The sequence below is a fragment of the Aureobasidium pullulans genome (genome assembly GCF_000721785.1).
Source record: "Aureobasidium pullulans EXF-150 unplaced genomic scaffold scaffold_43, whole genome shotgun sequence".
Lineage (NCBI taxonomy): Eukaryota > Fungi > Ascomycota > Dothideomycetes > Dothideales > Saccotheciaceae > Aureobasidium > Aureobasidium pullulans.
In genome coordinates, this window is record NW_021941063.1 from 48,098 (window position 1) to 63,025 (window position 14,928).

The 14,928-nt window shown below is 51.3% G+C and overlaps 6 protein-coding genes across 6 annotated transcripts; 4 read left to right on the forward strand and 2 right to left on the reverse strand.

Moving 5' to 3' along the window:
• Positions 1 to 120: 120 nt before the first annotated feature.
• M438DRAFT_285156 (uncharacterized protein) lies at positions 121 to 4,097 on the reverse strand (the record flags this gene model as incomplete). The annotated part of the gene is made up of 2 exons (XM_029901507.1): positions 121 to 635; positions 692 to 4,097. The coding sequence occupies 2 exons, from the start codon at positions 4,095 to 4,097 to the stop codon at positions 121 to 123; spliced, it is 3,921 nt and encodes a 1,306-aa protein (XP_029754872.1).
• A 127-nt stretch (positions 4,098 to 4,224) lies between these two features.
• On the reverse strand, positions 4,225 to 5,079 carry M438DRAFT_169639 (uncharacterized protein). Its single transcript, XM_029899113.1, has 2 exons — positions 4,327 to 5,079; positions 4,225 to 4,232 (listed from the first exon to the last, which is right to left on the reverse strand). Exon 1 carries the CDS (start codon positions 4,920 to 4,922, stop codon positions 4,446 to 4,448), a length of 477 nt encoding a protein of 158 aa, XP_029754873.1. The 5' UTR covers positions 4,923 to 5,079; the 3' UTR covers positions 4,225 to 4,232; positions 4,327 to 4,445.
• A 98-nt stretch (positions 5,080 to 5,177) lies between these two features.
• On the forward strand, positions 5,178 to 8,543 carry M438DRAFT_307518 (WD domain-containing protein). The gene is made up of 2 exons (XM_029902303.1): positions 5,178 to 5,330; positions 5,386 to 8,543. The coding sequence occupies exons 1-2, from the start codon at positions 5,199 to 5,201 to the stop codon at positions 8,452 to 8,454; spliced, it is 3,201 nt and encodes a 1,066-aa protein (XP_029754874.1). The 5' UTR covers positions 5,178 to 5,198; the 3' UTR covers positions 8,455 to 8,543.
• A 133-nt stretch (positions 8,544 to 8,676) lies between these two features.
• On the forward strand, positions 8,677 to 11,471 carry M438DRAFT_389488 (uncharacterized protein; the record flags this gene model as incomplete). Its single annotated transcript, XM_029909034.1, has 4 exons — positions 8,677 to 8,776; positions 8,863 to 10,387; positions 10,446 to 10,861; positions 10,919 to 11,471. The coding sequence occupies 4 exons, from the start codon at positions 8,677 to 8,679 to the stop codon at positions 11,182 to 11,184; spliced, it is 2,307 nt and encodes a 768-aa protein (XP_029754875.1). The 3' UTR covers positions 11,185 to 11,471.
• A 99-nt stretch (positions 11,472 to 11,570) lies between these two features.
• M438DRAFT_285181 (NAD(P)-binding protein) lies at positions 11,571 to 12,672 on the forward strand (the record flags this gene model as incomplete). The annotated part of the gene is made up of 2 exons (XM_029901509.1): positions 11,571 to 12,081; positions 12,146 to 12,672. The coding sequence occupies 2 exons, from the start codon at positions 11,571 to 11,573 to the stop codon at positions 12,670 to 12,672; spliced, it is 1,038 nt and encodes a 345-aa protein (XP_029754876.1).
• Positions 12,673 to 12,976: 304 nt separating this feature from the next.
• M438DRAFT_329452 (uncharacterized protein) lies at positions 12,977 to 14,669 on the forward strand. Its single transcript, XM_029903251.1, has 2 exons — positions 12,977 to 13,789; positions 13,841 to 14,669. The coding sequence occupies exons 1-2, from the start codon at positions 13,049 to 13,051 to the stop codon at positions 14,588 to 14,590; spliced, it is 1,491 nt and encodes a 496-aa protein (XP_029754877.1). The 5' UTR covers positions 12,977 to 13,048; the 3' UTR covers positions 14,591 to 14,669.
• Positions 14,670 to 14,928: the final 259 nt, after the last annotated feature.

Consider the following 14,928-nt stretch of genomic DNA (forward strand, 5'->3'; position numbering starts at 1 on the left):
TGGAACGTGTACATGGAATCTATCTATCTGTAAACCCAAATCAGAACACCTTCCAACGCGATCATAAAACATAGCCTAGAATACGCCGAAACCCTTGATTCAGAAGTGCTGTTTCACCAATCAAGGTTGATGAGCAGGAGCAATGGGACTGGCCTCCACACCAACAACCTTGGGCTCAGCAGAACCCTCTTCTGGAGCAGCAAAGGCCTGAGGAACCTTCTCACTCAAGTTGACGGCCAGGAAACTCTTGGGCAATTTGACAGTGTGGAATTTGGCTCTCAGTGTCTCGAGAATCTCCTTCCACTCAACATGAGGGGTCAGACTTCTGCGAGGAGTGCAGCCAATACAGTGCTTGCTGTCAAGCTGGACGTCAAGCGGGTCGAAAGCATGACAACCAGGCGAGAGGGTGATGCGAATGCTGTAGTTGAAGCAGCTGCCTTCGGAGCCGTCTGTGGGTGCTTCGTTCTGAGATTCATAGAGTTCGAAGCAGATTTGCGAAAGGTAGTCGAGTTCGGGGATGGCGTTGCGGGCAATCTTGGTTTGCACACCACCTTCAATGATGGAGTTGAGGAGAGTGTAGATGTGAGATTCCTTGGTGAAGTAGATGAACGACTTGGCGTCTTCGGACGCTTGCACTGTGAATGATGAGTTAGCGAATGCAGTCTATAAGTCGGAGGCTCGCTGCACATACCTTCCTCCAGATCGGTGACAATCTCCTTGAGCAAGGGAAGACTGGTTAGAAGACCAATCTCGAGCTTCTCGCTCTCCAGCATACCATACTCTTGAGGACCAATGTAGTCGAAGAGTACCTTCGAGAAACGGTACAGCTCTCTCAGTTTCTCGAGACGCTCGTCAATCTTTGCCTTTGACTCGGGAAGATCTCTGTTGCCGGTGAAGAGCGAGAAGTACGACTCGGGGTGACCAGAGACACGATTAGCCAAAGTAGCTTGAGCGTTCTTGAAGGTCGTGGAAGCATTCTCGGAACGTCTTCTCAAGCTTGCCATGTGAGATAATTTGTCTTTATCATCACTCTTCTCCTTGTCTTGCTGCTTGGCAGGCTGGCCGTCCTTGTCGGGTTGAGTCGCCTCCTTTGCTGGTTTGAGACCTTCGTGTGTCTGACCAAACTCTTCTCTCATGTCTGCAGAGGCGGTACGCTTGAGAGTGTCGGGTCGTTCTTGGTCGTCATCAACCATGTCGCCGCTTGGGGTAAAGACCCATTCAAGGAACTGACGATTGTGCAGGGCATCAAACTTCATCGTGTCGTAGAGCTCACTAATCTTACTAGGGTCGACCTTTTCGGCATCGGTGAATTCCTTGAAGAGCTTCTCCCAACGTTCCTTGAACAACGAGGCATCTTCACCGCAGCACCATCTTGACTGGATCTGTTTGGCGTCAAGACCAGTAGTCTCGCTCTTGGTTGTCTCAAGGCTGGCCGATGAGGCATTGCTAGGTGGGCTTTTGATAGGTGGTCCTCCTTCTCCTTCAGGACGAAGTCTGGTGAAGTTCTGAAGCATGACGCGACGGTGGAACTTCATCAGCTCAACGACACTGCGGACAACCAAGTAAGGCTCGGGAGTGCCGTCCTTGGGCCAAGCAAACTGCTCGGGAGCTTGCTTGCCTTGGCGGAGAAGCCCCTTCAGCTTCTTCTTGACCTTGTCCATCTCATCCTTGGCTGCATTCGAATCGTCCAGAAGATCCTTACGGACCGAGATGAAGTCTGGATCAAGCTCTTTCTGGTCCAAAAAGGAGGCGGTGAAGATTTGGGCACTGGTAGAGACACGACGTTCTGATGAGGTGAAGACGCGAACATCTCTGAGGGCATCTTTGTTCATCAAGAGCAGGTCGTTCCTCATGTTATCACCAAGATCCTGAGCTTGATAACGAGCAGAATGAGTAGGTTCACCACCCCACTTCATGACGAGCTGCAGCTTGTCGAGTACAAGGTTGTTCTCGGCAGCGGAGATCCTGGACAATGTTACGTCCGACATGGACTCACTGCGCGAGTGCTTGTCAGCAGCCTCTGCATCAACAGTCTGCAGAGGATCAGCCTTTGGCTTTGCATTGCCGTCCTGATCGACGGAAACCTTGTCCTGGAGTTCGGCGGGGAGCTCTTCCTGTCTTCTCTTACGGAACATGGGCTTGATCTGGACCTTTGTACCGGGCCAGCTACCCTTCTTGTCAAGTGCGTTGGACAGAGTGCGGAGCTTGGTCTGGTCCTCCTCGCCCTCGCGCAGGGCTTGTTGGACGGCTTCCTGTACGCTCTTCAGGGCAGCTTCTCCGACAAGCAAGACTTCCTCACGATGACCCTTGAGCAGATCGACGAAAGGCTTTGTGTGGAAGGTGAACTTGAACTTTTGCTTGGGTGTACGGTCGGCATGACGAATGACAGCAACCATTCCCTTGAGCTTCCATTGCGACTTGGAAGCAGGGGCGGGGACGGGCTCATGGTGTTCCTCTTCGTGGATAGACTCCTGCAAAGTCTGGTACTGGTGATTCTCATCAAGCATAGCAGGAGGGAGCTGCTCTGTTTGAGGAATGCCGGGACTGCGAGGAAGAGGGAGCGTCTCGAAGTTTGGCGGTGAGGTGATAGGAGACGGGAGCTGGGATATTTCGGGCGAGCCAGGCTTCTTGTTGGCCATTTCTCGTAGTCTGTTGGCGCTGGCGGAGCGGAAGACTGACTTGAGATGGCTGCGGTGGTTTGAGACGGTGCTTTTACGGTGTGTTCCAGGAGCTTCTCTTTCGTAGTTGTCCTCTGGTGCCGACGTGGGAGCGGAAGTAGCCTGTTGCTGCTGTTGCTGTTGTTGTTGCTGTTGCTTGTTCTCCACTCTGACCTTTTCGCGGATAAACATGCTCTTCAGGACGTTTGCGCATTTGTCGTAGTAGTCGTTGTTATCCTTGACAAAACTCCAGCCATTGACGTCGATAACGTAACTCTTCTCGCCCACACGGAGCAGGTCAAAACCACACACGCGTTGTCCGAAACCTTCGGCAATTCTTGAGGCCATACCGGCCTCTACCTTGCTCAAGCTTGTGACATAGCGAACCTCCTTACCGTTGGGGTTACGCTTGACGACACCATCAACGACAGGGGACTTTCTGGTCTCAGCGTGGCAGTATTCGGGACCGACGGTGTAAGCCTTGACATCTTCAGCATTCTCCACCTTAAGGAACTGTTCGTAGATGTAGCTGCTTCCAGGTTCTGTGATAGATCTGGGTACTGTCAAAGTCTCGTCCTTTTCCGAACTCTTGTTGTTGACCTTGCGGAACAATCTTCTGCCACCTCCTCCCTGGCTCTTAGGATAGTAGATGTGGATGTTGTGATCTTCGCCGTCGGTGGGCTTCTCGACGAAAGGCTTGGTCAGAGTCTTGCCGTCGACTGAGATGGTGTCGCCATCGTCCAGCAATTCCACGACAGGGTTTGCGGTTTGCTGTGACTCGGGCTCGGGCTGGCTGCCCAGTACAGGGAATCGGAGGCCAGTCTTCTCGAAGCATCTCTGGGCAATGTCGGCAGATTGCACCTTGGGACCTCCGTCGCGGTTGACTTCGACACGTTCGGGCGTGGGGACGTTGAGCTTTGTGAGGATTTGTAGGCAGATACGGCGATCCCAGAGGATGGTCTGCATGGGTAGGTCATTAACACAGAAGGGTTTGCGCAGTTTGGCGTATGCGATAGCCTTGTCCAGAGGGAAGCCTTCGGAGAAGAAGGAGATGAGAAAGTCGCAGACGGGCCAATTCTCGACATCTTCGTCCAGGATGACCTTGTCACCAAAGACAATGACCTCGAACTCGCCCTCTTTGATGAGCCTGTTCAGAATGTTACGACTGGGCTTGCTTCTGGCCTTGCTGTCAAGAGCGCAGATACCGATCTTGCCAATGGGTACGGGCTTGTCTTGTTCAGGGCGCTCGGTACTAGGAGATGCGCTGTTGACTGTGCTGCTGCTAACTCTTCTCGATTGCGGAGTTCTGCCCCGAGGGTTCGCGTTCGAGGACGGGGGAGGGTTGCGGGGGAAGGTAGCGAACATGCTGGCTCTAGGGGAGGTTGCAGTCGAGTTGGGCTCGGACTGAACGGGCGGTGGGAGAGTGTTGTCGCGGTTCATGGCGGCGGCGGGCGCAGAGAGGGTGCCGTTGGGGGCGGAAGCAGGTAACGACAGAGAGGCGGCGTCTAGCCTAGGAGCAGCTGTTGGTGGTTAGACAGGGGTTTTGTAGAGATAAGATGGGTGGATTGCTTTTGGCTGTGACGGTTGAGCACAAGCACAATGACGAAAGACGAATCGAAGAGGGTCTTGGTGTGCTGAAAAAAGTGGAAAAAATGGTCAAGAAACTTACCATCCGTTTCTGAACCGGCGACAGAACTGGCAGGAGTACTTGAAACAGCGCCCCTTGCACGGTCGTACAGAGCAGAGCCCAATTGGTAGAGGGAAAAAGAAAGGCGATTCGAGTCGTCGTTATCTTGGCGGGGCACGGCGAGGTTGGGTTCGCTGTTGTGGTGCGTGTCGATGGGAGTCGCGTCCGAGTCGTCGATGATGGCAGACGAGTCCGGTAGACTGGAAGAAGCCATCCTGTGTGCTTGCAGGACGTGGGCCAGCAGATTGTGCTCGGAATGGGCCCTGGATGCTCGTCGCGGAGGTGGAGAAAGATGGGGATTTGACTTTAACGGATGTGGCATGCTGATACTCGCCCTCTTGACGGCGGCGCTGCTGAGTCGAGCAACATCGGGTTCGGCATAGTGTGCTTTGTGATCCAGCAAGGGAGACGACAGAATATGCGACGCCGACGAGCTCCTTCTCGATTGCTGGCTCTCTGAACTGCTTGTCCGATGCAAAGGCTCCATGGCCTGTGACGCAGCCCTTGGGCTTCAAACAATGATGGATAGGCACACGGTCTTGTCTTGGAGACGGTAAGAATAGGTCAAGTGGTATCATGCTAAGGACACATGGCGATGGAGGAAATCAGGTCACTACAGAGGGAAGATCAGGGTGATTTTGGTATGCACGCAGGTGATATGATGATGCAGGGTGTTTGGTGGCATGCTTCGGTGCTTCCCTGCCTCTGGCTTACTCGAGTAATCAATTTGGGCCGGCGTTTAGCGGCGATTGCGAAAGATGGAGTTGGTCCGAGCTCAAGAAATGTTGGCGTCGCGATTGAAGTTTTGATGGAAAGACGAGACTTTTTGTGCACGACAGCATATTCCACACAACATGCCTGCTGCTGTCGCTACGAACGGCGCTCAAGAAGGCCGGACCGTCAAGCGCCAAAGGACTGACCAGAATGAGATAGTCGTCAAGAGCCAGAGACAGGTTGGCTCTTCGCGACTTTTTGCGCCGTACAGGGCAAGTCCTTTGTACCATCATCTTCGATGCCAGCCATACTGACTCTGTTCTGTAGACTGTCGGCCTCGTCTCGCCCACTTCCGTTCCCTTCACCAGCATCGCTCTCGGAAAGACGACCTTCCAACTTACCACATCCGTCGGCCGAAGCCTGCAAACCTACGACTTGCGCCGCGGTCTCAACCTCGTCTTCATCACCCGCCCTCAAACTCCCGAGTTCATTACAGCAAGCATAGCATGGAAAGACTTGGTATTTGCCGCTTGGGGAGCTGAGGCTGCCGAGTCAGAACGCGGTGTCTGGATTTTCAAGAGAGGCAAGAAGATCGCTGAGCTGGAGATGCCTTTGCGCCACGAACACAACATCAAGTCCTTCTGTATCTTTGGTTCATGGATCATCGGCGCTTGCGACAACCAGATTCTGGTCTGGAAGTCGTCCAACTACGAACTCTACACCACTCTCCAGAGCGTCACCGCCTCAGCCTTCACTGGAACTCTCAGCAGCATGCCCACCATGCTCAACAAGATTGTCGCTGGCAAGGAAGACGGAACTGTCGAGATCTGGAACGTCTCAAGCGGCAAACTGGTCTACTCGGTCCTCCCTCCTGCTGCCGATTACGGCGCCGTTACCGCTCTCCAGCCCACGCCCGCCCTTAACCTCCTCGCAATCGCATACGAATCCGGTCCTCTCATCATCCAGGATATTCAAGCCGACAAAAAGATCCTCCAATTCAACGCAAGCGCTCACGGCACAAACGGTCCCTCGATCACTTCAATCACTTTCAGAACAGATGGCATGGGTGCAGGAGACGATGGTAAAAGAGCTGGTGTCATGGCTACTGCTTCAAACGAGAGCGGTGATGTTACATTATGGGATCTGAACAACGGCGGTCGCAAGCAAGGTGTTCTGCGTGGCGCTCACGCTCCTCCGTCATCTTCTTCGCCAGGTGGTGTCAGCAAGGTTGAATTCCTTCCTGGTCAGGCTATCATCGCAACGAGCGGTCTGGACAACAGTTTGAAGACCTGGATCTTCGATGAGAGCCCCTTCAACCCCGTTCCTCGCATCCTGCACCAGCGCAGCGGTCATGGCGCACCTGTCACAACTCTAGCCTTCCTTCCTGCTGCTTCCGACGGCTCAGACGCAAGCGGTAAATGGCTTCTCAGCACTAGCAAGGACCGCAGTTTGTGGGGCTGGAGTTTGAGACGTGATGGTCAAAGCACCGAACTTTCCCAGGGTAACGTCACAAAGAAGGCCAGGAAGCAGGGTATCCTCTCCTCCGAAGGCAGAGACACCATCGAAGCACTCAAGGCTCCTCCGATCACTTCCATTGCATGCTCTCTCAACCGCGACGGTGGTATGGGCTCCATGCCTGGCAAATTCCCCATCTGGCAGTCCGGCAAGGGAAAGACCAAGAACAGCACCGAAGCTACAAGCATGACTGGATGGGAGAGTGTTGTGACCGCACATCAAGGAGACAACAAGGCGAGAACTTGGTTCTGGGGCAGAAAGAAGGCTGGAAGATGGGCCTTTGAGACTCAAGATGGTGGAGAAGTCAAGAGTGTTGCAGTTTCACCTTGCGGTACTTTTGCGCTTGTTGGTTCTGCAAATGGTGGCATCGACATGTTCAACTTGCAATCTGGAAGCCACAGACAGAGATACCCTGCACGACTCACTCCTGCCCAAGCACAACAACTCAAGCTTGACTTGGCAAAGGCAGAGGAAGCCATTGCTCCAGCCGCTGAGTCTGGCAAGAAGAAGTTCTACCGTGGACAGGGCAAGCACACAGCCGCTGTTACTGGTCTGGCTGTTGACAATTTGAACCGCACCGTCATCAGTTGCAGCGCTGACGGCAAGATCAAGTTCTGGGACTTCATGAGTGGTGCTCTCAAGCATGAGATCGACTGGTCTGGAGCTGTTGAGATTACAGGCTTGAGATTGCACCGTTCATCTGAGCTTGCTGCTTTCTCTTGCTCTGACGGCTGTGTCCGCGTTGTTGATGTTACCACATTCAAGCTCATTCGTGAGTTGAGAATGTCACGATCATCACAATCAAAGGCTTTCGACTTTGCCGACTTTGGCTTCTCCAACGATGGACGATGGGTCATGGCAGCAACGTCATCTTTCGTGTGCGCTTGGGACTTGCCTACTGGTCATTTGATCGATGTCTTCAAGCTTCCCTCAACATGTAACGCTATCAGCTTTTCTCCCACAGGAGAGTACCTTGCAACAGCGAGTGAGGAGCATGTCGGCGTGGATGTGTGGTCAAACAAGACCCTCTTCACCCATGTTCCTACCCGCCACATCAACGAAGCAGAGCTGTCGACTATTCTTGCCAGCGAAGGCCAAGCACCGACAGTATCAGGAGAAGGCAGCATCTCTATCATCGGCACTCTTGCCAACGCCCCTGACGCTGAGTCGGATGACGAAGACTACATCGATGCCGACCTCGATGCCGACGCAGAATTGGACGCTCTGTCCTCCGATCTCGTCTCATTATCACTGGTTCCTCGCAGTCGTTGGCAGAACTTGTTACATTTGGACATCATCCGCCAACGGAACGCTCCCACCGCCGCGCCCAAGAAGCCAGAAAAGGCACCTTTCTTCCTCCCCTCCTTACAAGAACGACAAGCAAATCCCGCCATCGCAAACACAAACACCACGCAAGATCTCGCCGCCATTGAGCAAGAGCGTAGCCGCATCATGAAGATGGATCGCCAAAACACCGTTTCGAGATTCACATCACTACTGCGCGATGCTTCGGAAACTGGCGACTTTGCTCCCTTCATCACAAATCTGAAGAGTCTGAATCCCGCAGCCGCCGATATCGAGATCAGAAGTCTGTCTTCCCCAATTACATCCTTTGATCCGGAATCAGATGCTTGCAACGAGCTAGTCGCCTTTGTTCGCGCCCTCTCCTATGTCTGCACATCAAAACGCGACTTTGAGCTTGGTCAAGCCTGGATGGCTGTCTTCCTCAAAGTACACTCTGATGTTGTCGTCGACGATGCAGAGTTGAGACAAGCGGTTAAGGAATGGAGGGACAGAGTCGTAGAAGAGAAGGAAAGAGTTGAGATGCTGGCGCAGTATTGTGGTGGTATGGTCGGTTTTTTGCGCGCCGCCAGAGTTTAGAATATTTTATTCGTTTCCAGCGAGCATTTGTGCATATACGTATTTGATGAAATACCAGAAAGCTTTGCATAAACTTTTATGACAGAGTGACGTTCTTGTTCCATTTCCGAAAACGCTCATTTGTCACGCACGGCCTGCCTTCACGAGCTCTTTCGCGTGCAGTCGTTCATCGTTTCTTCTTTTTCATGCTTGCATGGATTGTTCGATGTTTTTTTCATGATCATGATGCAAAACTCGGAAGAACAGGAAAGATCTTTCGAATGTCGTACCTGCGATCGGTCTTTCGCGCGCCTCGAGCATTTGCAAAGGCACCTCCGAACCCGTAAATAATGTCCCCACCACCATCGAGTCCATCAACTCTATAAATTTGCCCAATGAGAATTCACAACTAATTTTGTTTGCGTGAAGATACCAAAGAACGGCCATATTCCTGCTTTTGCGGACGGACGTTTACCAGGCAAGATCTGCTCAAGCGACATGGTCGTCGTGCTCATGAAACTTGTGCGGAAGTCTCTGGAAGGGCTACACCAGTCGCTAATGATATTTCGCACAATGTCGCCTCGAACAGTTCTACCACAGCTCGTCCCTCCGCGTTAGATATCCAGACATCTGCGAGATCAAATACCCATCAAGACGAGCATCAGATCGCTCGATACAGCGATGTCTCTGAGATCTTGCATCCCGATTTCTCGAACACGGGTACACTTGATGCGATACCCAATGGTGACAATCAGTCAGGAAACCATCTTGTAGCTGATGCAGATCATCTGACTTCTATGGACAACTATCTCGGCCTCTTCAATACCGGTGACCTGAATCTAGATTGGAATGACATGGATCTTGCACAGACAGAAGCACAGGATCCGATGGGGATACAAGCGGACCCGGGCACTCTTCTATTTGACATACCTGTAGACCTTAGTGCGGAGTTCCAGGACTCTGGAGTCAGCAGTGGTTGCGACACGACGCACTCTACATCAGACATATCCGAGGTGCAGGCACGAAACCATGAACAGCTACAACTTGCTATTCACCAGCATCTCCCATATTTTCTGATGCCTTCTCAACAATCAATTATGCGCTATCTTGATGGCTACGTCGAAGACTTCAACCAAGATCTTCCTTTCATTCACTTACCTACTTTGGCACTGGAGGATTGCAGTCCGGAGACGATGTTAGCTATGGCTGCAATTGGTGCGTACCAGCGTTTCGAACGTTCTAAATCCCATGAGCTGTTCCATGCATCCAAGACTATCGCTCTCAGCAACTTACGCGCTTGGCAAAAGATCAATGAGCAAGGAACACAAAGATCAAGACCAGATGGCCTCGAAATGCGAACTATGGACGATGTTTTTGACCTACAGCGGCATACTGCCATGGAAAGCTTGAGAGCATTGTTACTGCTCGGCTTCTACGGGATGTGGGGAGAAATCACTGCCATAACCAAGGAAATTCTTGGCTTTCAACCCCTTATGATCGAAGTCGCAAGGCACTACGGGCTGACTGAGCATTCAGAACCTCATGGGCCTACTACGACTTGGATCGACTGGGTACACGAGGAGCAAGACAGACGAACCAAGCTCGCCCTATTTTGCTTTTTTAATCTGCAGACAGTCATGCACAATGTACCCTCGCCAACTCTGTGCAGTGAATGGCAATTGTGCATGCCGTGTTCTACAGAGCAATGGGAAGCACAAAGCGAGACCGAGTGGTTGGCTGTAAGAATGCAGCAGACTCAGCCAATGGCATTCCAAGACAGCTTCCGCGCATTGCTTTCCGCAGTCGAAACCCCCAAGATAATCTCCTCGCCCAACACCTCTGAGTTTGGCTGCACCATCCTGGCATTGGCGTTGCTACAACGAACCTACTATCTACGTCAATTACACACTGCGACCGGGGATACCATGGGACAGGAGGCTATAGCAGAACTGCAGTAAGTGAATCTTCGTCTTGTTATTAGACAACAAACCTCTAAAAAAACGCTGTCCCAGGCGCGCAATACAGTCTCTGGAGTCGACTTATACATCTTCCCTGGGCTCAGTGTCCAAACTTCGCGATGCAAAATTACACTACTCGAACATCATGGCATACCAGGATCTGGCATCTGTACGGCTCCATGCGGATCTCGGTATACATGGCCTGCTACAGTCTCGCGCTCCCCAAGAAATCGCAAGATCTTTGCGCGTTGCTTCGGACAAGACACACGGCTCAGTGTATTCACTACTGCCACTTCAGCGCTCTATCCATCAGCTCAAAGTAGCGGTCAATATCGGGATTGCGTATGTGTCTCATGTTTCCGAGCATTTTTCAAGCGTACCTCAAGCACTGTCGGTTCTAGAATGCGGTGTTTTCTTGAGTAGATGGCTCTTTTCCATCGCTGCCAAGGGCTGCGATTCTTCTCCGCCACGTAGGTTTCTGAGCTGGCAGACATTTCGGGCTTCACGCTGACTACAAACTTCTGCAGTTGAAGAGTTGCAGGCCATTCATTGTCTTCAATCAATGATGAAGGAAATCGCTGTATCAGTACCGGAGATTGTGATGCCTTCGACATCCACTGCAACCTGCTTTGAGCTCGGCATCATGGTGTTGAGGACATGGGCTCACGTGCTTACTGCAAAGATCCGATGGCCTTTGGTCGCTATTCTTGGGAAGTCATTGAATCTTTATGCTGACATGATGTATGCTGCAAACTCAAAATCAAAGCCGGTGCATCTACAACAGGCAAGATAAAAATGCACAAGTGGCCGATTTCAAATCGGCGAAATAATGGCAATTCAGTCATTTCAAGTGCTCTTGAAACTCTCTGGCGGAGTGCGCGACTCCCAAGTGTAAGGAGTGGAGAAAGTTGGAGAGGGAGAAAAGTTGGAGAAATCACAAGCACCTTGTCCCGATTCGGGGGTGGAGAAACGGCGAACTGACGACACAACAACACTCTTTGGAGGAAGTGATTATTCACACAGCAAGAATTACCAATCCGAAACCTCTTGGAGCCATGCGCAGCGTTCCGGAAACGATGTCACCGACCTTGACTTCGCGCATAAATAGCAGGACTTGGATCCTCTAGAACATCTCATCCACCACCAACCACATTGCATCACAATCCGTCAATCATCACCATGCCGACAAACAAAGTCTTCCGCCTGCATGCACGCACTTCCTTCCAAGAAATTCAGCTCCACGAAGAAGAAATCCCAACACCAGACAAGCATGAAGTCCTCATCAAAGTCAAGAGTGTCTCTTTGAACTATCGCGATGTCGGTGTGAGCAACGGCTCATACCCTTTCCCCGTCAAGGATATGGTCGTTCCTTGTTCCGACGCCTGTGGTGAAGTTGTCGAATCCGGATGTGCCGTCAACAACGTCGAGAAAGGCGACCTTGTCGTGTGCACCTTCGATCCGACAAACCTGTACGGACCTCAGAAGAACTGGAACAACGGTCTCGGTGGCCCTGTGGACGGAGTTTTGAGAGAGTATGTAGCAGTTCCTGCTTCTGCCGTCATCAAGCTCCCTGCTGGCAGTGACATTTCTACTGCCAGTTGGGCGAGCACCGTGTGCACCGGCGTGACTGCTTGGAACTGCTTGTACGGAAACATCCCTCTGCGTCCCGGCCAGACTGTGCTTCTTCAAGGTAAGCTGCTACACTTGCTTTGTTCGAGATACTGAGCACCAGACTAACATGCAAACTTTCCCAGGCACCGGCGGCGTTTCCATGACCGCCCTCCAAATCGCCAAAGCCGCAGGCGCGACCACCATCATTACCTCATCTTCCGACGAGAAACTTCAATACGTCAAGAAGAACTTTGGCGTCGATCACACAATCAACTACAAAACAACCCCCAACTGGGCCGAAGAAGCCCGTAAGCTGACCAATGGCAGCGGTGTCGACTACATAATCGAGAACGGCGGCTCAGGCACCATCAAGCAAAGTCTCGAAGCCATCACCATAGGCGGTAACATCTCAGTCGTGGGATTCCTTTCTGCAGCCAAGCAGGAGGATATGCCCGATGTGGCTGGTCTTGCTTTGTCCAAGGGTTGTGTGGTTAGAGGTATCACTGTGGGATCTACACAACTTCTTGAAGAGGCTATTCGTTTCTTCAGTACGAGAAATGTTGCCGTGCCTGTTGACAAGGTGTTTGGCTCTTCGAGGGAAGAAGTCATTAAGGCTTTTGAATACCTAACTGGTGGGTCGCATGTCGGAAAGGTCTGCATTGACTTCTAAATCAAGGAGCTCAAAGGAAGGAGCAATTCTTTATCGTCTCCGAAAGTGTAGAAAATATGGAAGTAGTGGTTAGTTTTTAGCAAATTGATGTTGTGAATTGTCCGTCGAATTACGTCGTGAACAAGATCTTGCATAATTCTCGCCGCATCTTGTGCAATAGCCTTGCATGAAACACACCCAATCTCCTCATCTTTAGCCCCTTGCCAACGTCTTTCAGCTCGACTTTTCCTTTAACATTGAATCAAGTATTCGAGATCATTGACTTGAATCATGGAAAAGATTTCTGAATGTCTTTCCTCCGCGATGTACTTTTGTGTTACTTCCATATCGCATCCTCATCGTTGTCTTATAGCAGCTTATCACCTGTCCCGACAACATGATTGAAGAGCAGCGTCTAATGTCGACGGCTGAATCTTCAGTAGTGGATGATACATCTCCAGGACCATTCACAACAGAAGCATTGAGAAAAAGCACCATTTACCTTTCGAAATCATCGCTCTCTCAGACCGCAAAGCGACTACTCGTTTTCCTTCTCCCGACATTCCTGCAGTCTTCTTATGATCCACGGACTCCTTCGAATCAACCCCATCCTACAGCATGGCTAGACGGTATGCGCGGACTCGCCGCTTTAATGGTCTTTCTCTACCATCTCTCCTACTCAACCCACGACGTCTATACCGCATACAATCCCTCCCATAAGGATTTCCTCCGTCTCCCTCTAATCCGAAGTTTTTACAATGGCAATTTCATGGTTTCGATATTTTTCGTTGTTTCGGGGTTTGCGTTGAGTTGGAAGCCAGTTATGCAGATGAGGAAAGCAGAGATTGGGGAGTTGGGGAGGAGGTTGGGGAGGAGTTTGGTTAGGAGGGGGGTTAGGTTGTATGCGCCTTGTTTTGCTAGTACGTTTGTGATTTTGGTTTTGTTGAGGTTGGGGGGGTATGAGTGGACTAGGGGGTTGGCGGTGGATGGGAAGAGGTTGGTTGGGCATAGGGAATATCATCCTCAGAGGTGTGAGGGTTTGGGGGTTTGGTGTAAGGATATGGCGGGCTTTGTGAATCCGTTCAGTGCTGAGGGGATGGAGATGGATGGTCATCTTTGGACTATCAAGGTTGAATATGTGAGTTGCATCGAGTGTTTGTTGAGACCGATAGCTGACTTGGGGATGCAGCGAGCTTCTATTATCTTGTACGTCACGCAACTTGGCCTTTGTCAGTTGCGCACGAGATACAGAATGCTGAGTCTGATCTGCTTGATCGCATGGGCGCATCAAGTAGATCGCTGGGAGATGGTGTTGTTCTACGGCGGCTTCATCCTCGCTGAACTGGCTGTCCGTCGCGACACTCTTGCCGCATTACATACGTTTGATCATTCTCATCCAAAGTCTGGACTCCTCTGGTCTACAATCTACATCTTGGCTTTCATCTGCGGTCTATACCTCGGCGGTCAACCCGAAAGACAATTCGAACACGCACCTGGCTGGTCCTTACTCTATTCTCTGATACCAAAATACATCAAAGACTGGCATCGGTACTGGACTGGATGGGGAGCTCTTTTACTCGTATGGTCCACATCGAACCATCGCTCTCTACAACGGATGTTTACGAATTGTGTCTCGCAATATCTGAGTAGGATATCTTTCTCGCTTTACTTGGTCCATGGAGCTGTTATACATACTCTTGGGTACGGGTTATTGGAGATATCCTGGAGGTTAATCGGGACGAACACCCGTCTGCGAAAAGAGGGCTGTTTTGTTCTCATGGCGAGTTGTGTGTTGGTTGTTACGATATGGTTAGCCGACATATTCACACGGGTTGTGGATGTACCGTCAGTACAGTTCGCCAGATGGCTGGAGGAGAGATGCATCGCGAAGAAGCAGATAAAGGTAGAACCTGCGAGGAGAGAAGGCGCGATCGTGTAGCAGAAAGTCCATTCATGCCATCATCAGATAGCTGACCACGACATGTCAAGATCGAGCTCCTTATCTTGACACTTCCCGCACGCTCAAGCAAACAAAACTTGATAGAAAGTTCATGGCATGTTGTGGAAGAATTGGCAAACTCCTTGTCTCTTGCTCAACCTCTCACAAGTCCTCCCTGCACCCCCGGAGTCCTCGGAGGCCATGACGACACGCCACGCCAAGAGTCAGCCACAAAGGTCAAAAAATGTGCGATACACACCAAGGGTCTCTCCTTCTCCCCAGATCGACCAAGGGAACCATTGTCGCAAAACTCAAAGGACAAGAAGCTCCAGATGTCG

Excerpts from the sequence above, each read along its gene's own strand:
- M438DRAFT_169639 (XM_029899113.1), bottom strand. The coding sequence starts at position 4,922 with ATGATACCACTTGACCTATTCTTACCGTCTCCAAGACAAGACCGTGTG.
- M438DRAFT_307518 (XM_029902303.1), top strand. The coding sequence starts at position 5,199 with ATGCCTGCTGCTGTCGCTACGAACGGCGCTCAAGAAGGCCGGACCGTC. Across the intron at positions 5,331-5,385 it reads GACTTTTTGCGCCGTACAGG|ACTGTCGGCCTCGTCTCGCC; the intron begins GCAAGTCCTTTG and ends TCTGTTCTGTAG.
- M438DRAFT_329452 (XM_029903251.1), top strand. The coding sequence starts at position 13,049 with ATGATTGAAGAGCAGCGTCTAATGTCGACGGCTGAATCTTCAGTAGTG. Across the intron at positions 13,790-13,840 it reads GGACTATCAAGGTTGAATAT|CGAGCTTCTATTATCTTGTA; the intron begins GTGAGTTGCATC and ends TTGGGGATGCAG.